Source organism: Neopsephotus bourkii, unplaced genomic scaffold, assembly GCF_033783945.1.
Source record: "Neopsephotus bourkii isolate Nb327-2 ecotype Australia unplaced genomic scaffold, CSIRO-AGI_Nbou_v1 NB_357, whole genome shotgun sequence".
In the NCBI taxonomy this organism is placed as follows: Eukaryota; Metazoa; Chordata; class Aves; order Psittaciformes; family Psittacidae; genus Neopsephotus; species Neopsephotus bourkii.
The window spans coordinates 532690-557452 of record NW_026900863.1 but is presented as its reverse complement, the minus strand read 5'-3'; the positions used below and the strand labels follow the sequence as shown (position 1 = coordinate 557452).

The 24763-nt window shown below is 45.6% G+C and overlaps 1 protein-coding gene across 10 annotated transcripts in view; it reads left to right on the top strand.

Moving 5' to 3' along the window:
• Positions 1 to 8876, top strand: part of KCNIP1 (potassium voltage-gated channel interacting protein 1) — a 404820-nt gene extending 395944 nt beyond the window's left edge. For 9 of the 10 annotated variants that reach the window (XM_061348409.1, XM_061348415.1, XM_061348416.1 and 6 more), the window contains 5 exons: positions 1429 to 1499; positions 3513 to 3620; positions 4382 to 4486; positions 5057 to 5119; positions 7475 to 8876. In XM_061348409.1, the coding sequence (XP_061204393.1) occupies positions 1429 to 1499; positions 3513 to 3620; positions 4382 to 4486; positions 5057 to 5119; positions 7475 to 7522 (395 nt within the window). In that variant the 3' untranslated portion in view covers positions 7523 to 8876. The remainder of the gene's footprint in view (positions 1 to 1428; positions 1500 to 3512; positions 3621 to 4381; positions 4487 to 5056; positions 5120 to 7474) is intronic. The other variant, XM_061348407.1, reaches the window with a different exon arrangement.
• Positions 8877 to 24763: the final 15887 nt, after the last annotated feature.

Here is a 24763-nt window from a genome sequence, read left to right as displayed (position 1 = left end):
ATTACTTTAGTATCATAAATTGTGAGAGTTCAGGTGCCTCAGAGATCTTTTCACTTTGGCTCTCTGTAGGGCTCTCTGTGCTGATAAACCTGTACATCCCAGAGGGAGTAAAGCATCTCTGGATTATAAAAACGTTGTGCAGCCTCTTCCCAGGCTTGTGATGGATTTGTTACATAGGGCTCCTATCCTTGACAGGTTTTCGTTTTTGTTAATCAGGCATCAAGTAATACTAGGAATTTAGTATTTTATTATGCCCTGTTGAAAATAAGCACCTAGTTTAATATTTTTAGGTCATTGTTTAGCTTAATGGGAGTTTTTAGGACTGTCCCATAAGTGTTTTAATTCTGAAGCTGTTATTTCAGAATCCTTCTCAGAAAATGCAGGAGAGCATTTTTCTTTGCAGACCAGTATATTCTGTCCTTACAGGTGACAGTAACTGAAGTATTTGATTTTTTTGCCTACTGTTACACTTTTCTGGATTTGAACAATGTAAAACTACTTGATCATTTCACAGAGATCAGATACGGAGATGCTAAGTCATATTGCCTGCCTGCCCACCTAGCACAGGGCACCAGGCTTCACCTCAATGCCCGTACACTGAGTAGGGAGACTCAGGCTTGAATAATGCTGAGTGCTAGAAGCAAAGAATAGAAGAGGCAAAAAAATGTGTGGCACCTAGAATGGCAAGGAAATAATCAAGGGCATTTAATGTCAGTTGCTTCCATCTTGAATAGCTGGGCTCTAATACTAAGGAGAGCAGTGTGAATTGCCCCCTGAGCAGAGAACAGGCCAAGGAAGGTCTTACAGTCGTACACCTCTTTGATTTTTTTTCTGCCTTCCATTACTGATTCTTTCCCCTTAACAGCCATCCTTCACGTGGACACAGAAACTGTTCTTCATAATAGAAAGGACTGTCTAAAATCAGCAGTTTAAGATTCAAAAAGACAAAACTATACCTCAGATGAGATTGCTTTTTATTACTCATGGTCCAAACTCGACTTAGTGGAACTAAACCCTTCTGAAGTTGGACAGTCCCTGGGGATCTTCTCTGTACAAAGCAGGAAGGCAGAGGAAGGCAGCACACATGTTGGAATCACTCTTGGATACTTTTGCTGTACTTCTGACCAGAGCTGCCACTCCATTTGCCACAGAGATACTCTTGGATGGTTTGGTTTGGTTTTTTAACTCATTATTTCAGGTCCAGCCCCATAATCCAGATTGTTTCTACTGTAATAAATGCTCTTACATTTCAGGGATGTCTTAAGGAAGGGCATGGGGATTATACAGGTCCATACTAACTTTTACTGGTTGATAGAAAACCTGGCATTGCTACAAGGTTGGTTTTTATGCAAAAAAAAAGTTGTTTAGACCCCTTATAATGTGTTACAGTGAACTGTTGTACCAACGAGTGCCCTTTGTGTTTTTCAGATGCTAGCATGTATGCGCATTATCTCTTTAATGCTTTTGACACTGCACAAAATGGCTCAGTGAAATTTGAGGTAATTGTTTTGCGTACTCCTTTTATGCCCATTTCTCCATTTTGTGTTTTTAAGCTTTTCCATCCATTCTTCATTGTAAACCAGTAGGAGTCATTGGATTATGCCAAAGAGGTTTCAGCCTAAAATCAGTTGATATTTTGAATTCTGGTTCACTTTATTTTATGCAGCTGGAGTTGCACAGAGAATTTGGATACCAAAGAAAAGCCAGTACATCTTGTATCTTGTGCAGTCATCGCACATTGCATGTCTGAATTGTCATATTTGTATATTCCTGGAATATGGGTTGTTTTAAGGTTATTCGATATATTGAACAAGCCTTTCAGATACTTGGTACCAAATGGAAACTATAAACCTTTAACTAAAAGGCCTGTTGCTGTGACTACAAATAGCTGTACTTCAAGCTCACACACACGGTTGTAGGAGTACAGCAAAGGAATATGTTAAGCCACAGACCTGTAAAGGATGAACTTCATATATTTGAAGAGAGTTTACTGTGTTTATAAAACCAGCAATCACAGGCAGTCTTGCCTTTGCTGCCAAATGGACAAGAACTCTGGTCATTTCCAGGTAACACTGAGAACTCTGTTCATTTATCAAATGTAAAATGGGAATGTTATCATATGCATATGTGGGTCTCTGTAGAGATGGCTGCAGTGGGAGTTTCGCATATAGCAGGTACTCAGTAGTTAGAATCTTCCAGAAACCTGAACAGACTGAGACGCAGGAAAATGCTTAGATAAGTATTTAAAAAGCTTGCTGAGCTTTCCTTCCTGGCAAACCTGTGTCTTCAGTGGTTGTCAGGCATCAGCATGTTTGTACTTTTTGTACTGTTCAGCAAATTTGAGCCTTGGTAAAAAGCAGCAAAGGTTTCTGAGTGATGCACTGCCCCATGCAGAGCTAATGGAGATAACATAGGAAGATCCAGTGCATTAAATGAGGTATCAGGAGCTGTAAAGCTCTGTTAGCTTGAAGCTCTGCCTGTACTAACAAATCCCCATAGCAATGCTGCTTGCTGTGCCTGAGCTACCATGCATTATGAACAGTAAATCAAAGTTATTGGAAGCAATAACTTTGCTGTAAACAAGAAAATACAATTCAAATGCTGTGTCCCAGCCCGAGTCAGGTGGCAGGAATCGTATCTGGTCATGTCTGAGAGGTTTTGCCAGAGAACAAAACCTGTGGCTCCCTGTGTTAGAGGAGTTTGGGTTCTCTCCATCTCTCTCAAGATGGGCATGTTAAAAAAACATGGATTTTCTTCCTTTCTTCACCAGCACCCTAGATCTGGAGGTAAGAAAGCAATGGCTTCTATTTCCTCAGTTAGGATCCAGCTGTGTTTAACCAGGCAGTGGCAATCGGAGTGATGACTCCTTGCAGCAGGGAAGTGGCCACTGGAGTAGAGGGCACTACCCTTAAAAAAGCCCCACATGTATTTTGCCAGGCTTACATCCATGCAGTGTTTAGAGCATGACCAGTGTGGATGGTAGCAAGAAAGGTGTCCCAGGTTCTGGCCTGGAGTGCACTGTGCTGCTCTTGGCAAGTTAGAGGAGCCAGAGCAGCCCCTGTCTTCAACATTAGAATCTAAGCCTACCTGCGTTGGACTGGAACTGTTCTTAACCCCCCTCCACCCTGCTGTTTTCACTACCCTCTCTTCAGGACTAGGAGAGCTTAAGGCTGCAGCACCCATTCTGTCTTCCTGCCCTTCCAGCCTTGCTAAGGTGCCTAACCCATATCATAAGCTTGGCTTTTACATTGGCTGCAGTTGAGTACTTTGCTTTTCTGGTTTGAATGGTTACCACATACACATTTATTAGTGTGACAGTACTTGGGGTATCTTAGTGGGCGATATGTCCATTGAGTTCAGTCAGAGATGGCACAATTTTGGGAAAAGGGAGTTAGAAGAGATTGAAAGCCATAACCTATATCCAAAAATATGTCTTTTGACTAGTATTATATAAAGAAGGTGACCTAGAAAAAGATATTCTTGAAATTCACACCTCTCTCTGCCTTGAACAGGATTTTGTGATGGCATTGTCCATTCTGTTACGGGGAACTGCTCATGAAAAGCTAAGATGGACATTTAACCTGTACGACATAAATAAGGATGGCTACATAAACAAGGAGGTAAGGCTGTTCCTGACAAACAAGGGTGACTGCTGAAGAGAGACAACTGGTTTCTGTTGCAGAGAACAATTAATTTTGCATGCAGCTAGTTTAAATGCAAACCAGACTGGCTTTGAGCATTTATCTGTGTCCAAGTTAAGTGCACAGTGATCTTATAATATATGATGTTGTAGACATATTTTCCTATATTGTGGCTTTAATGGATTGCTTTAGACAGGAGCACAATATAACTTGTGGCTACCTGGTGACAGTAGCTATTGGTGACTGAGGCACAAAGGTTTTATGGAGATACTGTTGAAGAACTGGATGCAATCACACCACCCCCAAATCCTGTGTTGTCACATGGTGTTATCTTCTCCTCCCGTATTGCTTGTTCCCTGTGTGGGAAGCCTTGGGTTTGAGCATGGTAACCTTGAACATTTTGCAAACACATGTTGGTCTGTCCTGTCAGACTGGTGTGTGTACCTGCAGGGTTTGCAGTTACTGTCACTGGTCATGGGCTTGTGTGGCAGTTTGTGCAAGCACTGCAGGAGCCCCCAACAAGGCTATGTCCAAGTCATGGCACCATCAGAAAGAAGCACTTTTTAATAGTTGAACTTGTACATGATGATACATCTGTCTTCATGCTCATGTACCAGCATTCTCTGTGCTGGTTTGTAATAGGAGCAGGAAGGTGGAGAAAAGAGCAGTAAAAAGTAAAAATATACTATCATTTCTATTAACTTTCCTTTTGTGTTGTTGCTGGCATGACACTACTGCAGGAAATGACAGATATCGTAAAGGCAATTTATGATATGATGGGAAAGTACACCTACCCAGTGCTCAAGGAAGATGCACCAAGGCAGCATGTAGAAGTATTCTTCCAGGTACTTGATTTTTGATGTGTTTTTCTTAACGTTTGAACCATGCACTGATATACTCTACAATTAAGTTAGCCCCATGTTCAATCCTAGGCCCCACTATATATTCAGAAATAAACAGTAGCATCCATTCAGCCTGACACTACAGTGTCTGCTGATTTCCTGCCTCTATAGGTATCTCATTTGTGTCTTAGCCCAACCCTTTGCTTTGGGTATGTGTCACATCGAGCATGTTTAAAGCCTATGCATGTGTTGCAGCACTTCTGTACTTCTCTCAACTGCCCATAAAGTGAGACAGGACTATGGGTGCTGTTTGTTGAGGCAGTAATTAAATAAATGACAACAATGGCAGAGGTTGCTGTGTATGTCAAGGAAGGAATAGTTGGAGACCTCAAAAGAGCTCCAAGTGCCAGAGTAAACAAGTCCTTAGCATTTGGCAAATTTAATCAATGACAGAGTCTGTAATCTAGGCTCATAAAGTGCCTCAGGTTTAACCAGGCTGCATCAAATAATATTTTATATTATAACTGCAGTGCTAGCTATGGAAACAATTATTTATTTTCTTTTATTTTGCAGAAAATGGATAAAAACAAAGATGGTGTTGTAACTTTAGATGAGTTTATTGAATCGTGTCAAGAGGTAAGGACAAAATCATAACTGCAATGACAGGTCAAGCCCATGCCCCAACATTTACAAGATCCTGCTCGGGATCCCAGGTTTCCTTTGCTTGCTGAAAAAAAGCAGCTTCAAAATGGAGTTTCTGGAGGTGCTCTGTGAAACCTTTTATTTTCCTGAGTGAGCTGCAGCACCTGCAGGTAACTGCAGAAAAAGCTCCTAACACCCTGAAACTTCCGTAGGTCTTTTCCTTGTCCTTTTTCTTCTCCCTTCCATGGGTGTGGTGGTTGTTTTTTCAAGAGGCTGATACTCTCTCTGTGTGCTGCCCCTGGGTGACATTAGCAGACACCATGTTGCTGGAACTGTCCAGAGCTGAGGGTCTCTGCAACTTCTAATTGCAGCGCTGGCTTCTAAAACCCTTGATATTTTCATGGACAACCATTCAGAGCAAATGCTGTACTCACAGAAATGATTTTCTGTTTTGGCAATAAACTCTTTTGTAAATTCCATACATTGAGTTGGCTGTAATACATATTTGCTGGTATCATAGAATCCCAGACTGGTTTGGGTTGAAACAGACCTTAAGCTCACCCAGTTCCAATGCCTTGCCATGGGCAGGGACCCCTTCCACTAGAGCAGCTTGCTCCAAGCCCCTGTGTCCAACCTGGCCTTGAACACTGCCAGGGATGGGGCAGCCACAGCTTCTCTGGGCACCCTGTGCCAGTGTCTCAGCACAATACTTTATTTCTTTATGTAAGGTGCATGTTTTAGCAGTGTCACAAAGACAAGCATCTGCGTTAACATGCAATGGGCCAAGTGTCTGTTGTCTTAGACTATAATTAACTGTGTGAATTTGCTTAGAGATGGCTCAAATATTTAATCAGTACAATGATGGCCTCTGCATTTTGGAAAAGTTTACACTGGTGCAAGGAATTACAGACCAGCCCTCCTGTGTATGTTAATTTCCCTGGAAGGATCTTTCCTGCTCTGCAGTCAGACAGCTCTCCTGAACCTGAGCAATGGGCAAACGCTCACTGTGGAGGGCTAAGCTGGCTTCCTGCTGCTTCTGTGTTTAGCCTGGCAACATCCAAATTGCTTCTTAGTCAGGGACTTCAGGTGGCAAAATCCTTGTTAGCAGATGCATAATAGAAGGGTAATTATTTTCATATACTTCATTCTCGATCCCTCCTGATTGTTCACCTTCTTTTTTCTTTGTATTTAATTTGATCATTTGTGTTGTGTGTTACTCATGTTCCTAACTTACCTGGATGTACGTGTGTGGTTAGCGGTCTCAGTACTGAAGCAGCTTTACTTCTGGCTGTGATAGAGTTTGGTTAATGTTTTGCCCTAGAGCTGGCTCCTCCTGTTGGCACGCCTGCACTAGGGGCTATGCAGACTGATGCACTGTCACCTGCGGGTTCGCGGTAGGTGGGAGCAAGCCCTGCTGGTTGTGCCTTATGAAGCCCAAAACCAAGCACACTGTAATGCTTACCTCTGCCATCTCATAGGATATGGCTCCTGAGCAGTGAAGTCCTACATTACTTTAGAAAGGCTGAGTGATTCCCCATGCAAGGTGATGCCTTGTACCTAGTGCCCACCAAACTGTGTTAGAGCTGAGGTACATGGACACAGCCTCACAATAAGATAGAGGAAGGAGGTGCATTAGAGCCCTTAAGTTGCTCAATATGGAAAATTATTTTCACATCACAGGTAAGCAGTTACTTTAACTTTTGGAATAATTTAATTCTTGGGAGCATGGGGAATCATCATTTATGATTTTGAGTATTAGTCTGGTTATTCTCTCTAAAGTACAGTTTCAAGGCTTGATAAGAAAGAGTCTGTCGTTTCCCTTGTGTGCCTCCCAACTTTGTCATTTGGATCTAGGAGCCTCAGAGAAGCTGAGATTCCCTGTATTTGGGGTTTGAGCTGGTTGTATTTCTGGAATGAAGTAGTCCTGCAAGGCAGCTTGCTGATCAGTTCAAACCTGCAGTTTTGTTTGGGTTGCTGAAGCATATTGAGTATGTGCATATTTGTAAATTCAGGGTCCATGAAATGCAGTTGGGCACTGGAGTTAAGTACAGTCACAAGCTCAGTGCTGGTTCTGCTTTTGTCCAGTGAAGCACAGCCCATGCTGAACACCAAGCTTCTGAGAAGATCCTGTGTTCGCGTGCTTCAAACTGACCAAGGTGTCAGGAACAACTGTTTTGCTGAATCAGGACCTGATCACTGAATCAGTTCCAGCGCATCGAGGATGGAAAGCATTATGAAAACAAGGCTGTTGCATGCAGTTGCAGCTGCAGAGCTCCCCCATGTCATGCAAAGTTACAAGTCACTTTTGTCCATGCTGCCTTTGTAAAAGTGTGTTCTTGTTGTTTTCAGGATGACAATATCATGCGGTCCTTACAGCTCTTTGAGAACGTGATGTAACGGTGCCTGGTGAGCGCTGGAGGAGTCAGAGACTTTCTGTGTAACAGAGATCTCCCTTCTGGGTGAAAGCTTTTTACAGTTGAGCCATGTTCAGTGTGTGAGGATTTTGTATGACACATCCAACCAAATGGGAACTGAATGCAACCGATCCCACCTCTTCTCTGCAGGAGACACCGGTGGACCTTTGTTTCATTTTGGAAGCATGTGAATATTTTAATAAACCCTGACAAGAGAGAACTGTTGCTCGAAGTTCAATGAGTAATCTACAGTGTTGTTTGCTAGGCACAAGTCCTGCTTTTAATCTAGCAAGCTTGATTACCTATGATAGCACATGCCAATAGCTTACTCAGCAATCTATTGCAAGCGAAAATCTCAGTCTATGCTACCATAGGGCAAATTGTTTTATGGATGCCTTGCCATTTAACCTACTTTGACAAAAGTAAAATCTACCAAGGCATTCTGTAAAAAAAAGAACAATGTATGTACCTAGGACATTAAGCAGAAAGCCGATGTAGCCAGTATCCCCATTTCTGCAGAGATCCTGCTTCTCCTCTCACATGCACTGGTGCCACATGCTGTTCCATGGAGATTTTTCTGACCACATTTAACCAGAGAATCATCATCTTCATCAGGGTGAGCCAGAAAAAATAAGCATGTGTTGCACGTATACATACCAAACTACAGAACAAATTCTGTTCAATGATGGTAAGTTCTTGCAAGACCAGGCAAGCTTATAAGGGCTGGTACAGGGAGTTGAATGCTTGCACTGCTACCAGCCACCTTCTGCAGACCAGCACGTAGTGGAACAAAAGTGATTCTCTAGAGTGCATCTCAGCAGTGATGTGGTCATGTGGTATGGTCCTTTTGGTGTAGTTTGGCACACACTTCCTAGGTTCATCATTTGAATGTATTTTTCCATTGGATGTTACAGTATAGCATTGCCTACTTTCTGGATTTATTTAAGCTTTCCAGTTTTCTTAGCGCAGGAAGGGGTCCAGATAATTCAGCTGTTTCCACATCGAGTGCCCTGTAAGTTTAATTGGGATCAACTTAATTGCTGTTAGTCTCAGAATCCGCTGCCAGGCCCTATGTCCTATTGGGTAGCTTAGCATCTTCTGTAGAAGAATCTTTTATCCTACAAGGCAATTGCATGACTTGCAGAGGTCCCTTTCACTTTGTAATGCCACATAAGCATTGGATTGGGGAGTTGGGTTTTCTAAGCAGTAAACAGAACCATGTGGTTGGATTTTGCCCAGTATATTATTTGACAGCTGAGGAACATGTCAGAGCCTGCTTTGCAGAAGACTCTTAAAGCTGACATACCAGCGTGCTGTTGCTGTACCCAGATTTATGGCTCAGAAACCAAGGGGAAGAGGGGAAGAGCCAACTTTTTCAGCTGCTCAAAAGCACAAAGGAGGGTCCCTGCAGTAGTGCTACATCGCGCCCGTCCAGTAAGCATATATTTTTATTGTATCAGATACTATATTGCAAATATACAATTAGCAGTGAAAATATATTTTAAAAATTATGGAAATGGAAGCTTTTTATAATACAAAATATAGAGAATGCCTCATTTAGCCCTATATTTTATAAAAATGTAATCTGTTGAGTATTCCTGATTATAGAAGTAGGTCTGGTCAGTACTAGTGTAACGTTAGGCTGATCCCCAGGATAGGATATTTTCCCCTCTTGCTGTGCTCCTCCATACATTTCTATGTAGTCTTAACTTATAGCTCTTTAAGATGCCCACTTGTTGTCAGAAGTGCTATTCAGGCGTGTGAAGTTACATGGACACAGGAATGACACACTGGCCTACACTACTTTTTGCCTTTCATACAAATAACTTTAACTAATTCTTCCCTAGCAGTGATACAGAGCAGAGCAACTCCAGTAACATGCAGAATCCGTGCAATGCTGTGAGAGCAGCTTTGCTCTTCAGTTGTCCAGTAATGTCTATGTAGTTTTTATTCACTAGGCACTTGACAAAGACATCAGTTGTAGCTGAAGTTAATGCACAATGTTTCTTCTTGGTTCTTCTTGCAATCGTTTAGCAAATGACAGAATTTAAAACAATAACTTTATCCCCACACCTAAAGAGCATCTGTACGTTTGCAGCCTAAGCAGCTGGCTTCAGCTGAGGGGAAGTGCTAAAAACAAAGGTACACAGTTGTTCCAGATTTGCTCAGGAGACAGCACATACAGCCTGAAAAGTTGTGAATGTGCCTCTTCAAGAGCAAATGTTATTAGTTGCATGCTACCAAGGTCCCCGGAGCTAACTTGCTTTCTGGGCTTGCTGTAATGAATTTGGCCTCAGCTCTGTTTTTCTGTATCTCCGCTAGCAGAAGTGCTGTTTGGCTGGTGTGGGGGTGCCTGTGTCATAGGGGGTGTAACTGCATTTTGTTGAGTGTGGCTCCAGTTTATAAACACACTTCAAACAAGTGCATGTTGCTCTCAGTGCGTGCTCAAGTGCATTGCTGACATCAGGCTGACAGTAGTGACCCTGCAGTTCTGTCATCTCCTTTTGAGCTCCGCTGTGTTACTCCCAGTAACAACAGGGGTGCATTAGACAGAGAGGGCGATGCTGAAGGTCACACTGGTACTGACTGTGTCCCTGAGGCATAACTAGCTTTGGTTTTGGTCTCACAGGAGTCCAGACCCCACCTGCACATTCCTGATGTTCAGCCTTTTGTTGCTACCTCCCAAGTCCGTTGTATCTGAGAGAGGAGGGTTTGCAGTGACACACAGTAGTTTCGTTTTCACAGAGCTCTGACTGTAAATTCTGTCTTGGCAGAGTCGCTGCCTTTGTGACACCGTTTATTATCCTGTGTTTGTCTTTGATCCCACTGATACTGGCCAGAGGCTGGTATGCACTAGTGCAGAGCAGGACTCCAGATTTTCCAGGCTCTGCACGTGTCTGTAGCATCTGTGCTCCAGGCAGCAGGTGACAGAGATCCAGTGACTGTGAGAGAGTTGTTCTCTGCAAGGAAATGTTTTTGCTGTTGTTTTTTATGTTTTCTGTAACGTTGCTTTGTAAACTTGCAAAGCCTCCCATCACTCCTAAATGGGGCTTGCAATATTTATGGCAAATACTACTATGGCTTTCTGAATAAAATACAGTATGCTATTCTAATCTCACGCCATCATACAAGCCAGTGTTTGGAAGGTAGTTACTATGCTGGCTTCTAAGTTACAGTTAGACCCTGTGTCAGTGCTATCAGCTGTGCAAATGTCCTTAAAGCTGTGAATGTTTAAATAATGTCTGAGTCATTAGTCTGACAGTTTCATTTAGTTACAAAGAAAAGCCTTTCTAACACACGTTTGGCAACAATCTGTTGAAAACTAGGAATGTGGTTAATAACGCAAAAAGAAACGTATCATGCCTGTTACTGTTGATGTTTGTTTTCCTGTTTGAATACATTGCAATATTGTGAGTAATCCCAAGTCAAACTATAAACCTGGGGTATTGAAATCCTAAGGTTCAAGCATGGTGGGCAAAACTTCAGCACTGCCTGACTGCAACACACGTTGAGAACAAACATCTTTGTGTCCATGTGTGAGCTCTGATAAGATGGTAGCAGCAGTGTAAGAACCTCTTCTTCTTCATGGAGCTGCCATGAAAGACCTAAGACAATGTGCAAATATATTATTTTGATAACTAAAGCCATGTTAACGGAGCAGTGATGTATAGCTTCACTCTTACAAATGCTATTCTCCAATGGCAACTTGTATTAAATTCTGTTGAATGGTTTTTAAACTGTTGGTTTTTAATAATAAAAAGAAAATGCCTGTAGGAGGGTGTCCTTTCTTAAGCCCAGTTATGTACTTTTTTCTGAAGGGACACTGTCAGGTTTAAAATCTACAGTGAAGCCTAAAAGCAGGTCTCTTACAAACCCGTATCTGTCTTCACAGAGGCCCTTAAACTGCTGAACCATGCTGTGAGTATAACATTTACACACCAATGATTTGTGTCACTGGTTCAGGGGTGCTCTTCTGTTTGGTGCACTGATATACACCTGATAGTGTGGCCCTTATGGAAACGAGTTCAGAAATGTTCTACCTGCATCACTGATAGTATCTTGGAATAGTGAATATTGAAAGCTTACAAGCGTGTCTTTTCTCTTCAGCATTTATGGTTAAGCATAACCAGGAGAGCAGGCAATTGAATTGAAGAAAAATGCAAACTCTGTTTTATACTAGAGAGAAAAGAGTAAAGCCTCACAGTGTCCCTTTAGAACTGCTTTGTTGTAAACATCCATTCTGACACATGGAGAAATGCAGAAGAACACTATATATATAACATTTGCTGAGCTCCATTCTGTAGGGAATGTCTACCATCCCATCCCAGGAAAAAGAACATCCCCTTGCATACATGCAGAAATGTGAAAATAAAGATGTCTGTGTGAAACATGGCATTGTTCTCACTCTGGTGCCTCAACAGGCCACGTTGCCCAGCAGGACAGTCCTCTGGGCTGGGCCCCTTGGCCACCAAGGCACCAGCCTGCTCAGAAGAGACAGCACTTCCCTATGGAAAACACCAACCCTGACTTGCTGCTGTCCTTGCAAGGAGAAAACGTTGAAGCTGCCTGTTCAGCACCTCTCACAAGATCTGAAGTGCACCCAGCGCTGCTTGGTACAGTGTGATCTGGCTTACCAGCACGTGCATATGCTTTTCATCCTTTCTTCAGCTTCAGGTCTGCTTCAGTGGTTGTTTCAAGTTTTAGTTACTGTTGTGACATATTCTCCTTGTCAGCCTGTCACCATTGCTGAGCCTGTCACCTGGTGACAGACAGAGCATCTCATCCCGCTGCCTACCTGTCCAGGGCACTGCATCCCATGGTTTGAAGGGACAGTTGGGAAGAGCTCTGGTATGCTCTGGCAGTGAATGCTGTCCCTCCCAGTGTCTCTAGGAAAGTCCTCCAGAGCATGGCAGTGTGAAACTGAGGCATGTGCTGCAGCTCAGCCTGTGGAAAAGGTTACTTTTGAATGCAATAATACTTTGACTGTGAGATTCATTCTGTAACCTTTGCTTATCCAAAAAGGTCCAGCAAAGCTGGAAAGCGAAGAGGCCAGGACTTATTGGAACATGATGATTTACTTCTCTGCACAAGCAGAAGGTATGAGCTACTCTGTTCTCTTACATTCATAGCTAAAAGATGCATCTGAGACAGAGAAACATAGAGAAACCATGCAGCATGCTGGGGAAAGTGAGGCTTGTATCCTGCTAGAGTGGGATGTGACTGGGAGCACTGCAGGATAACAGGTATCTATTTGTCTGCAACCTAGGTTCAATTTAATGAATTGCTGTAAGGGAAGAAATCTCAGATCATCATCATCATCTCTAAAGCCAAATACCTGGGATCAATTTTGAGAGTTCCAAGCCTAGGTAGAGCTAAGCCCCCCTGCTAGAAAGAGGGCAGCTTGTTAACTTTCTGCTTTCCATCCTGAATTACCTCCTCAGCTGCAGTCTGAAATCACAGCACCTGCCCCTCGGTTCAGTGCTCAGGGTTCTTTAAACTCCTTTGCCTTTGCAAAGCAAAAGCAAACTGGTGACAGGCAGTAGAGTGACAGCAGACAAGTACAGAGGACATCAGTGAGGTCAAATGAAAGGAATGCGTAAGAGAGTCTTTTAATAAATGTTATTGAAAATAAACAGAAATGAACAGACTTGAAGGCACAGCTGCTAACTGTGTGACAACTGAAGTAAAAATAAATTGGCAAGGTACTAATAATAGTGATACTAACTCCTTACTGTATTTAAATCATCAAGTTAGCATGGGAGATTATCGATTACAACAGGCAAGTCAAGGATAGACATCCTTTTATCAACTGCCCATGTAGTAAGTACAGTGGCATCAGGTGTCAGTTGAAGCCCGATATTTTAATCTAGGGAGTTATTTCTAACACATAGAAACAGAACTGAGGCAAAATTTCCTGTTGTTTCATCACATCAGGTCTGCATTTTATGGAGGACGGGCATGGGAGCTGCATAAGCAGCAACCCTGCATGTCCTGGCTGACTGGAGAGCTGGCCATGGACCTACTCCTGCTGCTTGGCCAAAGAGGTTGGCTCTTTGCAGAGAAGAGTCCTGTCCCACTCATGCTCCAAGAGGCAGAAAATGAACTGAGGAGCTCCAGATGCTCAGTGGATGTGGGTATTTCCAGACTGTTTTGTTTAAACTTCCCTTTTTGTCTTGCAAAAGAAAACTATGTGTCCGTCTGTTGTTGCGGAGACTTGGAATCACTGTGGGGCTCTGGCTGGAAACCTCCTGGCAGCACAGGGTGAGTTTCCATATTGAAGTTTCTCTGGGAATTCACCTGCTGCCCTCTCTCTGGGGTTGTGTTTGGCCATTGCAGACAGCTTCCTGTGATGCACACAGGCCTGTGTAAGAGCTGAGGTGGTACCAAGGTAATCTGCGCTTCTAGCTCAGGACCAGGGCTCTACAAGAGGCTGGCAGCGCTTCTGGGAGAAGGGAGCAATTCCTTTCAAAACCTGGGAGACTTTTGAGGTTGCTGGGATGTGCAGCCAGAGCCAGTGCCATGAAATAGAGAGAGAGAACAGGGTTGCAGCACAGCAAAGCCATGTTTCACTCACAGGAGTCAGTTCTGGTCTAAGCCTAGCTGCAGAAGGTCAGCCTGGATGGTTACTGCCCTCACCCAGGGCCAGGAGTCCATGCAAGAGTGAGGCCGTTCTGGTCAGCCTGAACACCCCTCACCAAGTCCCGCGACCTTCTGGGTGCTCCCCTACACCACAGCTTTTCCTGTGGCTATGTTCCCACTGTCTCGGCTGCTCAGGCCACAGCTCCGTTTCCTCTGCCTATGACTGAAGGGGCTGTGGGGTGTGTGTAAGAATGGTAGAGCCACATTGCCGCTCTCCTTGTGTTTAGCGTAGTTATTTAGCCTTTGTATTTGCAGGGAGATGTGAGGAGCAGGTACGCTGATGTTGTAAAGGGTGGAAGTGGAAGGGCCACTTCTAGTAGTGTCCAGTCATCTCTTTTGTTAAAATGTCTGTGAAAAGTTAGTGCTGATCCAGAATTTTCCAGGATAGAAAGTTACAGGAAAGTGTTGATTTAAAAAAAAAAAAAATCAAAGATTGATTTTGTACAATCTTAGGCTTAGGTTGACTTTATTGACATTTTCATAGAAACTTATTCAACCTTTGTGTTCTAGTTATCGTATTGATTTACTCATCGATATAAACTGACAATATACAGCAGTGCAAGTATAGGAGGAGATAAAAGCCCTATGTTTTTGTACTGAACAGATATCCCAGAGTTTAAAGAACTTCGAACATGAAGCAGCACAAGAGACTGCGCACAGCACGAGCTGTAGTGGAAAACCATTTCCCTTTATTCTACCAACCACTGTGTGAGAGAAAAGTAACATTCATCTTAGTGGGTGACCTGTCTGCGCTGTGATTGATTGTTAGTGCAAGTCTTCGGAAATGACAAAGTGAGCTACAAAAACACTTGTCATTTCCCAGTTTTCACGTCAGGGTTTTTTTTAGATTTATCAAAGAGAAGTTTATTTGCCTTGTGTTTGTTGTATTTTCAACTAAGCTATGATTTTGTAATCTTTACAAATCTTTAAGGGCATCTGCTACAACCAAGTTATTTCTTGAACACTTTCCTAGATCATTTTCCTTTCTTATTCAAATGAAGTAGCTGGATACAGGCAAACAGGAGACACTTTGAACGGAAAAGGTGAGAGATTTCAATCGAGCAAGACCTTGCAGTAATTTTTATCAATAAAATAAAATAGGCAGAATATGTAAGACTATCTCCTGTCTTATTGAAGCAATGAATATTTAATACATGCTGTAAATAAAACCCAGCAAAAGACAGTGGCAGCTGCAAAGTGCAAAAGCAGAATTTTCCCAACTTGAAAATTCACTTTTCTGAGAGCACCCTGAATCCCCATTTGGAACAAATCTCATTACAGCCTGGGAAGAGGATATTCCAGGGCTCAAAAGGCCCCACTCAGCAGGGCCAGAGAAGATCACTGAAGAAATTGGAGTGGCACTGCACAGACCTGCAGCTAATTTTAGGTACGGTAAAAGCCATGTTCAAGACTTTAATAAAGAAGGAGGGATGTACTGATCCTTTACTGTAGCTTTACTAGGGCTTTGGTACTGTATCTGCAATACTTGCTGACCTCTGTGTTGAGAGCATCTGAACACCTTGCCACCTCCTGTGAGTATCTCCAGAGCCCCCAGTGAGGCCAGGAGGTGCTCCTTTGTGCCCCTGTTTGTGCAGGAGCTCAGAAAAGCCATAATGATTGAGGAGGTAACTTTGGCAGAGCTGGAATGACACAGCGGATAAGCCCTCGTGCATTAACTATTCCTTCTGTCCAAGGATAAGCCCATGGAGTATGAGGTCGCTGTGTGGAGTTCTGGACAAAGTTAATGGCAGTTGGCTACAGCTCCCTGAGGAAGAGGCTGGAGATGCCTCCTGGCTTCACAGAGTCATGAGGAGACAGACAAACCCTGCCTGGGTCTGTGCAGGGCCAACACAAACATGTGACAGAGCAGGTCAAACCTGTTTCCTCTGCTGGGATTTTTCTCCTTTGGCTTCTTTCAGCACTTGGCAAAGAGGGGAGCAATAGATGTTGTTTGGTCGGTCTCCTGTGGTTTTGCTCTCGAGGTATTTTAGTGCACTGATAGATGGGCACCTGAGTGTGCGGGTCTCTTCCTTGTTTTTAATAAGAGGCAATACTCCAGCTCTCCTAAACCCTTAGCTTCCACCCACCACACATGGAAGAAGCCAGCTGGTTCTCACATGGTTGGGTATTGGCACAAAAAGAAGCAAAGGCATGAGACTTCCATGGGGAATATATGGGCTGTAACCATCCCATGGCTTGAAGCATCACTGGGTGCTCTCCCACTCCCTGCGTGGAGCTGGGCTAAATATCCAGTATTGTGGTGTCCAAAAACCATCACCACACATCAGCAGAGCCTGAATTCTGCAGTACAGGGTTGGTTCCTTAACAGCAAAATGTCATTCATTAAAATAAACGAGCCTTCAAAGGCCTCTTTACTCGCACTGCTCACACTGAGTTTACAGGAGCAGGTTATCTGGTACCCACCCAGCATTCAGGGATGTTTTGGGATATTGTTGGTCTTCAATAGTCAGGTGAAGGAAGAGACATCCTGATGCAGTGGTGCCCTTGACATGGAGAGGGGCTCTTAGGGAGTTATGAAAATGGATTTTAGCTTTTAGAACAATGGATGAGGGTGGATCTGAGGAGAGAAAGCAAACCAGTATAAGAAGAAACTATGAAGCATTTACTGGAAAATTGCAGGGGACTGGTCTAACATGAGAATCAGACCACTGAGTTTTTCTGTGCTCTTGTTTGTTATAAACGCACTGTACCCTGTGCCAGGTCCCTGAGGAAGTCTCACATCCTGAAACACTTCCAAAGGGTCCTCAGTGAAGCCATGGTGAGCTGAGCTGGCACCGTGCTTGTGGAGCACAAGGACAGTCCTTGTGTCAAGATCCATGCGGGAGCTCCTGGGCTGCTGTGTGGTGGCCCCAGCACAGGAGGTGTTTGCAGAGGAGTAACAATGGTTTCCCTTGTTTGACCCACACACCATTCACTCTGCATGGCCCAAGCTTTTGCAAAGCACCTTTTCCTTTTAGGCACGTGAGGATCAAAGCATTTAGGAGTCTTATGGTGAATATGATTTACTCCTTTAGAGCAGTGCTGGCATTGCCTCCTGCAGTCCCTGCCTGGCAAAGCAGAAACCAAAGGCCGTGTTGTCTGGTCAAGGTTGCAGAGGATGTTGCTGAAAAGCAGTTAGAAAATAGGTGCTGGTGAGTCCCCACGTATGTCTCTTCATTAGAGTGAGATTTTCCCTTGCAAATGTGCCCCATCACCAGATGTCTGTCTCAAGAGTGTGCTTTGTGGGACATCCCAAGGAAGAGTGTGCAGCATTGCAAAAGGAGCTATTAATTGTAATCTTTCATGCCACATGGTGCAGCCCAGCAGCTCTGAATGACGGCTACAATTCACCAGCTTGCCGGGCTGAAATAAAGCTGCACAGGGTATTTCGGGTGGTGGTGTAGCTTCTCTTATTAGCCATTTTTAGTATGAGTGGCAACCACTTTAATGTGCCAACAGAAGTAAACTGTAGCAGTGTGTGTGTGACAGTGTCAGTTTTGCTCCCTCTCTTGGCTGTCTCTGTTCTGATGTAGTGCATGCATTCACTGACAGCAGATACACAGCCCTAACTTGAACAAATTCCCCTTGGCAATTGTCCTGGGGTTCTGCTCGGTCACCTGGGTATCAGCTGGGGACACTGATGAGTACTTTTCCAGATGCCACACGGCTCCCTCAGGGGTGTGTGGTGATCTGACATTCCATAGATTTAGCACTAAATAGGCAATAGGGCCTTTAAGGACAGCAGACATTTTGGCTCTTTCAGACAGTGATCAGTGTCATACCAAAGGTTGTGTCCTCCATCAGCTCAAAGTGTTTCACCAGTTTTTCACAACAGAAACTCCTCATTTCATTTGTGCTGGTGCTGGAGGTATTTCATACTGTAACAAACATCAACTGTAAATAAGCACAAGTGAAAATGCCAGATTGCTTCCTCCTTTCTGTGATTTCCCTTTTGGTTTGGTGTGTGCATTCCCTGGTGGACAGGTAGATGTCTCTGACACATCTGAAAGATCAAGAATAACCCGGAGATGGATAGCCTGAAACCTGCTTATCCCAAACACATAAGGAGAATGGATCTGGCTCCAACCCAGGGCCTGTGGGAAGCCAATGCCAGCTCAGTCACACACAGAAGGGGCAGGGAGCTCTGCAGGTAGCACACACTGGACTATGTTAAAGCTGGTAAGAACTTTATTTTTTAAACGGCAAAACTGAAGGTGAATCCACAATTCCTTCTTTTTATCCCTTTCAAAGATTTCTGTATTTCTTTGGGAGATCTCCATCGTACAAAATTTCCTTCTCCTGATTTCCACAGTGCTCAGGATAATCTGCTCCAAAGGTAAACATTTCAGTCAATACTTCAATAAAATGAAAGTCGAGTGCTGTGACACCATTCAGACTCAGTCCTGAAGACATCTAAGTTCATGCCCTGAAAAGACAGCCCAGCAATGTTTTCGTTCAGGCTATTTTACATCCCACCATCATTCAAGGCTAAGTTAATGTTTCACCTCTGGCTGCAGTGAATTAGACAAAACAGCATTTCCTCAGTCACAGAGCAGCACCAGCTGCCCTTTGACTTTGTCCACACTGCTCTGTTTTGCTGGTAAATGACAAAAGCATTGCCTCATCCGCTCTGACAACAGGTGGGGCTATTTTTAACCCAAACTACGTTTCTGTACTGCACTGCCTCTGCACGGAGCATTTTTAGACAATGAAGCAACAACCTAGCCTAGGTAATGAGAGCTTGCTTTCTGGTGGCAAGGTTATCACTCCTGTTAGTTTATAAGCTAAATATAAAGATAAACCCTTATGAACCTCAAGGTGATTTTTCCACCTGATTTTGTTTCAGCCAGAAACAGAAGATGCTGGGACTTGATGTGTAACAGAGGGCAGGAGCTTCAAGTGAGGTGTTTGCCTGCTCTCCTCAATTCATCTGCTGTTTGTCTGAGCTGCAGTAGGGACCTTCCCTGTCAACGTCCCTTTAACAGTGCAGGAGGACACAGCAGAGCGGAGATGATGCAGGGCAGGAGCAGGCGCTGAGGGTGCTGGCCTGCCCTGCTCACCCCAGACACACAGAGAAGGGAAAGGGAGGCTCAGCACTGGGAGTTATGTGTTCTGGGCAAAAGGCCTCAAGCGTTGGTCATGGGTGACCTGCACTGCAGCCGGGGCAGGGGAGGCAGGCAGGGACGAGGCCCTGGGTGGGAAAGCACAAACACAGAGTGTTTCCTGTGCAGCCCGAGCCTGGTTGGAGGCTGGTGTTTGCTTCATCGCTTCACCCGAAAGCACCGCACTGGTAACTGCTGTTTTGTTTTCTTTGTTGCTGTAGACACAGTTGTCAAGTCACAGAGCTGGCTGGAAGTGAGTCTACAGGAGAAAATGGCATTTCTTTCCTCACAATAGCAGTTTTCTGCCTCCCTATCCTGTCTTCCAGGTGTTTATTTTAGACAGTCTAGAAAGATAACTTATGCGATGGCTGGCTTGACAGTAGTCTTAAATGCTGAAATGGGGCAGAAACACCGCTGCTGTGATGACATTTGGCTCTACATCACTGCTGTAGCCGGAGTCCCCATTGCTCTGCCTGTGTGCTTGGCTACCCCTCCTCTCTGCCAGTCTTTACCTCTCTCTGTAGCACAAGTGGCTGTCACTGTTCCATTGGAGCCCAGTGCAGAGCCACAGAAAATAAATGTGCCATGAGCTGATTGATTTATTTGCACTTTCTAGCACAGCAATTCTGTTTTGGGGAGGCAGAACCAAAGCAGGAAGCGTGCTTCAACGCCAGAGCAGAGCTGATAACGTGTTCTTCCCTTCCTTGGTCCTTTCCTAGTGCAGAGATCACTTAAGGAATCACTTCCCAAGGAATTACCCATCACAGGGAGCATCGCTGCCGGCAGCAGCGCAGGGCTTGGGTACCAGCTGCAGGTGGAGCGGGAAGCCACAGACAGGTTCCAGGGATGGGAGAGAGGTGGCAGTGGGGACATGGAGGGGAGCCCCGAGGCCAGATCTGCTGCACCAGCTGCAAGCAACTGGGAAATGTGGGGCCTGTGGTGAAGCCACGCATGGGGATGCTCCTGACTGTGCGGCACCGGCGGGGAAGTGGTGCCGAAGGTGCTGCTGGGTACGCGAAGGCCCTGTGGTAGCACAGGCACAGCAATGAAGGCTTAGTCCTGGGGATGCGGAGCTCACCCTCCCTTCTGTCAGTGCCTCACTTGGGCAAGCTGGGTTTACATTTACCCCAGCCCTCAAAGTCAGGTGCTGCAGTTACAAGTACAGCACCCAAACAGGCATTCCTGGCCCAACAGCTCCCTGATGGGAACGCATCAGGTACATGCACAAAGGCAGTGCAATGAAGGGGAGAAGGCTGCTGCCAAGGCCATCTCCGTGAGCTGCTTGTACTGTTCCCTGCGTTGAAGTGTCTCTGGGTGGCTGCTGATGGAATTTCTCTCCAAGGCAGAAGGAGTTGAATCCGTGGTCTCTTTCACAAACCTTTCTGATTCAGTCACACGCGATGTGTTGGTAACAGCACTGTGGTGCGCAGGAAAGGTTGTGTCTCTGTGTGTGTGTGTTGTGTGTGCATGTAACTTCTCTGAAACACTGTAGACAAAAATGCAAATGGTGGGAGACAACAGCCAGCCACAGTACTGCTCTGCTTTTGCCCTGGATTCATCCTGCCAGCTCAGAGATTCATAAAGGGATGCAGAGCTGTAATGCTCTTCTGGAAACGTCAGGGGCCTGTGGTGTCCAATGCAGCGCTAATGAAACGTGTTTGGGTGGCTTTCACGTTGCTACAGCCAATCCATCGCTATGAAGAGGGCAAACACTTTGACAGGGTGCTGGGATGATGAATGGGCACGTGTGTGCTTCATGTTTGTGGGAATTACACCTGCAAAGTCTGAAGCTCTAGCAAGGCCTTCCTGTGAAATGCAGGTTATTTCATGCTTTGTAAGTCAAGGACAGTGGGGTTGCAAGCTGAAAGACTCCACTGGATGAACCAGGGCTGTCACAGTGTGTATGTGGCATGGTTGTGGCTGAAACTTGGGTGACCTGGGGGCAGGCAGAGAACAGCAGCGTGGGGTCTGGGCTGGCATCTGTTCTGCACATTAAAGACATATTACAGAAAGGCTGCACTCATTACATTGCTCATGTTACCTCACCCTGAGTGAGCAGAGGCTGAGCCGCCCGCAGCACAAAGGCAGTTTTTCAGGTGTGGAAGGCTGCTCCCTGTGCTAGGTGAGCAGCTCACAGCATCCCCCCAGCGCAGCCAGCACCACAGCACCTTTCTTTGCAGAGCAGGTTTGGCACCCAGGGCAGCAGCTGCTGCACTGCTGGTGGGGGTCCCAGAGACCCCAGTGCTGGCAGCACATGGGCACGGCCTCAGGGAGCCAGTGTGGCCAAATGCACGCTCAGGGCAGTGGCTGATGGGCTCCCGCCAGCCTTGGGGCTGCAGGTGAGGTTTGTGAGGTGCTGGCTGTGTCCCTCTTGTCGCACACTCCGAGCCCAGCACCAGCCCTCTGCTGCTCCTGGCACCCCACTGGGTGCTGCTGGGCAGCCCCAGCCCCACGGGTGGGGTCTCAGCCTCTGGAGTTGAGCAGAGATCTGTGCATTGGCATGTGGGAATGGGGCTGTGCAGCCAGTGTCAGACAGCACAACTGCTTCATCTCCCAAGGATTTCCCCCTCCCTTCCTAAAGGGATGCCTTCAGTTTAGTATCACAAGTCCATTTAAAACAAAAGACTAATGAATATGGTAGCCCTGCCTCTTTTGCAAGTTTAAACACCTCATCTCTCCTCAGAGAAAAGCTCTAAATCATTTTATTTGCAAGCCCTAAGCAGGAATTTGTATTCATGGTAAGACATTTATTGAGTTAATTTATTTAGAGCTGGGGCATAATTTCTAATAATGGAAGAGTCCCTAGGCCCAGAGAAATTGTCTCCTTGATAGGGCATTAATATTTTAAGGCGTTATAATACTCTGTCAATTGATCTGTGTCTTTTAGGGAGTGCATTAGCAGTTACAGATGACCCTTCCAATGAGGGATTACCTTAAATAAAGCTGGTGCCGCGCAGAGCAGCGCCCGCCAGAGGCTGCTTCACCACCTGAGCTGGGAGCAGGGCACAGGGGCTGGATAAGCGGGTACGCCTGGAACCAGGAGGGAAATGCCCGGGTGCAGCTCTACAGGGTGGGTGCTGCTCCCGCAGGCCTGGGTGAAGCCTTCCCGGGAATGGCAGCGGTGCTGCTGATGCCCGGGTTTTCCTGGGGAGATGTGAATCTGGGCACTGGCTCGAGCGGGAGGTGTTGGTGCGTGTTCTGCAGGAGGCTTGTTCACCTCGCGGGGGTCTGGCTGCTGCTGCTGCTAACAGCTGAGGCACAAATAATGTGACCTCTGAGTACCTTCACTTCTCTGGTTTTAGACAAAGGGAGCACCTGTGCTATTTCCGTAGTGATTTGAAAAGATGAGGAAAGATCCACATTAAAAAAACAGTTCTTGCTTCTTGTAACGCTAAATTAAATTGCACATTGCGCTAAGAAACACGGGGCTGAACAGCCTTTAGAAATAAGGGAACATAAAAGGGGGCCTATAAGGATGCTGGGGAGGGACTCTTCATTAGAGACTAGTGACAGGACAAGGGGTAACGGGTTAAAATTTAAACAGGAGAAGTTTAGATTGGATATAAGGAGGAAATTCTTTCCTGTTAGGGTGGTGAGGCACTGGAATGGGTTGCCCAAGGAAGCTGTGAATGCTCCATCCCTGGAGGTGTTCAAGGCCAGGTTGGACAGAGCCTTGGGTGAGACGGTCTAGTGTGAGAGGTCCCTGCCCATGACAGGGGGTTGGGACTGGGTGATCTTAAGGTCCTTTCCAACCCTAACTATTCTGTGATTCTATAAAAATGCATCCAGATTAAGTGCTTTTATATAAAGCCTGTCCCAGGGAGGGGAGGATGGGACCACCAAGGCCCAGGCAGTTTGCTGGGGACATGGGCAGAACCCCTGAGCCCACGCTTGGGCATACTGACCCATGGTAGTGCAGTGGCCTGGGCAGGGACAACATGAGCACATGGTGCAAAGCTGCTGCCAAGCCGCTGGCAGGAGCTGACAAACCTGAATGGGTACCAAGGCTCGTCCTGGTCTGTCACCCCAGGTGTGGTGTTTGGGGTGCAATAGCTTTGAAGTTCTGTTACAACCCACAGAGGCACCTATGTGGTGAGAAGCATTAGATGCAAGAGCTTGAGTCAAATCTGGAGCAGCTGAGGGTGGCTCTGTGTTAGTCACAGCTCCGCTCCTGGGACATCAGCACATGGGGTACTTGGGTTAAAGCCTATTTTCCTTGTGGCAGCTGCTGTGGGCAGCTCAGTCACTTCTTCAGTGCTGCATCTGCATCTAACCACTGTCCAGCGGTGACTCGCTGCGGGTTTGGGGCCACAGTAAATGGGCACTCAGAGCCAGCCCAGCCAGCACTGCAGCAGTTAACCCTGTGCCCCAAAGTGCTGCCACTGCTTTGAAAGTGATACAAAGACAGGTGAAGTGTTCATACAAATCCGCTGTGGGTGATTTCACTCGCTCTGGGGATGAGGTTTTATTTATTCCCTGTATAAATTATTCCTTTTGATGCAACAGATAAAAGCATTTATCTACTAAAAACTGAATTCTGCCAGAACTCAAGTGCTGGTACTTTGTGTCTGTGGCTTTATTGCGGATATTGAGTATTTATTTAGGAAAAATGAATGCTGGTGCAGAGGGACCCACAGCTGCCATGACTTTGACTGCGCTGCCTGCAAGAGCAAAATGAATGTGTTGGGGAGAAGTGGGCCGTGGAGGCATTCAGGTCATTACATGGCTGGTTTTCCCCTAAAACGTACTGCGGTGGGGAATGTTTCACTGCCCAACAGACATTCAGACTAATCTGTGTGTGAGATGAATGATTACGTCTGCGCCGTGCTCCTTGGGGCCCCATCTGATCCTTTTCCTCACAGGCTCATTTGTCAGCGGGCTGTCAAGCCCTCAGCTAGTGCTCCTGGCAGCTCCATCCATCCTCTCTCAGCGTGCCGAGGGCTGGGACTGGCACACCACAGCACCCAGCTGCGGGGAGGAGACAGATGCTTAGCGAGAATGAAGACAAAACCAGGTGATGCTCCTCGGGGAGGCCAGCATGTCCCTCCTGCTCTTGTCCTGCAGGGGAGGGGCAGGCCAAGCAGCAATTGCTCCTCTCAATCACACTGATTTCTTACCAGCCCCACGAGCCCACCAGCAACGTCCGTTGCAGGAGACGGTACCGAAACAACAGTGGAGACTGACCAGCACAGTGCGATGGGGAAACTGGTTCCCTTTGTCATGGCCATGAGAGAGGAAAGCAATGCAGAACCACGCAGAGCATATGCAGGCTGCTGCTTTCACATGTACCTGGCACCTGTGGATTTTGTGACCCTGTGTCTGAGGTAGCCTTTTGGTATATGGACCCTGCCCTTGGTCTGGTGATAATCAGATGTCCAGTGTATTTCTTCTGTGTATTCCTCTATCTTTATGCTCCTCTAAGTCTAAACGACTCACTCATTCGTTCCAAAATCTGCTCACATAAGAATCCTTCCATAATAATT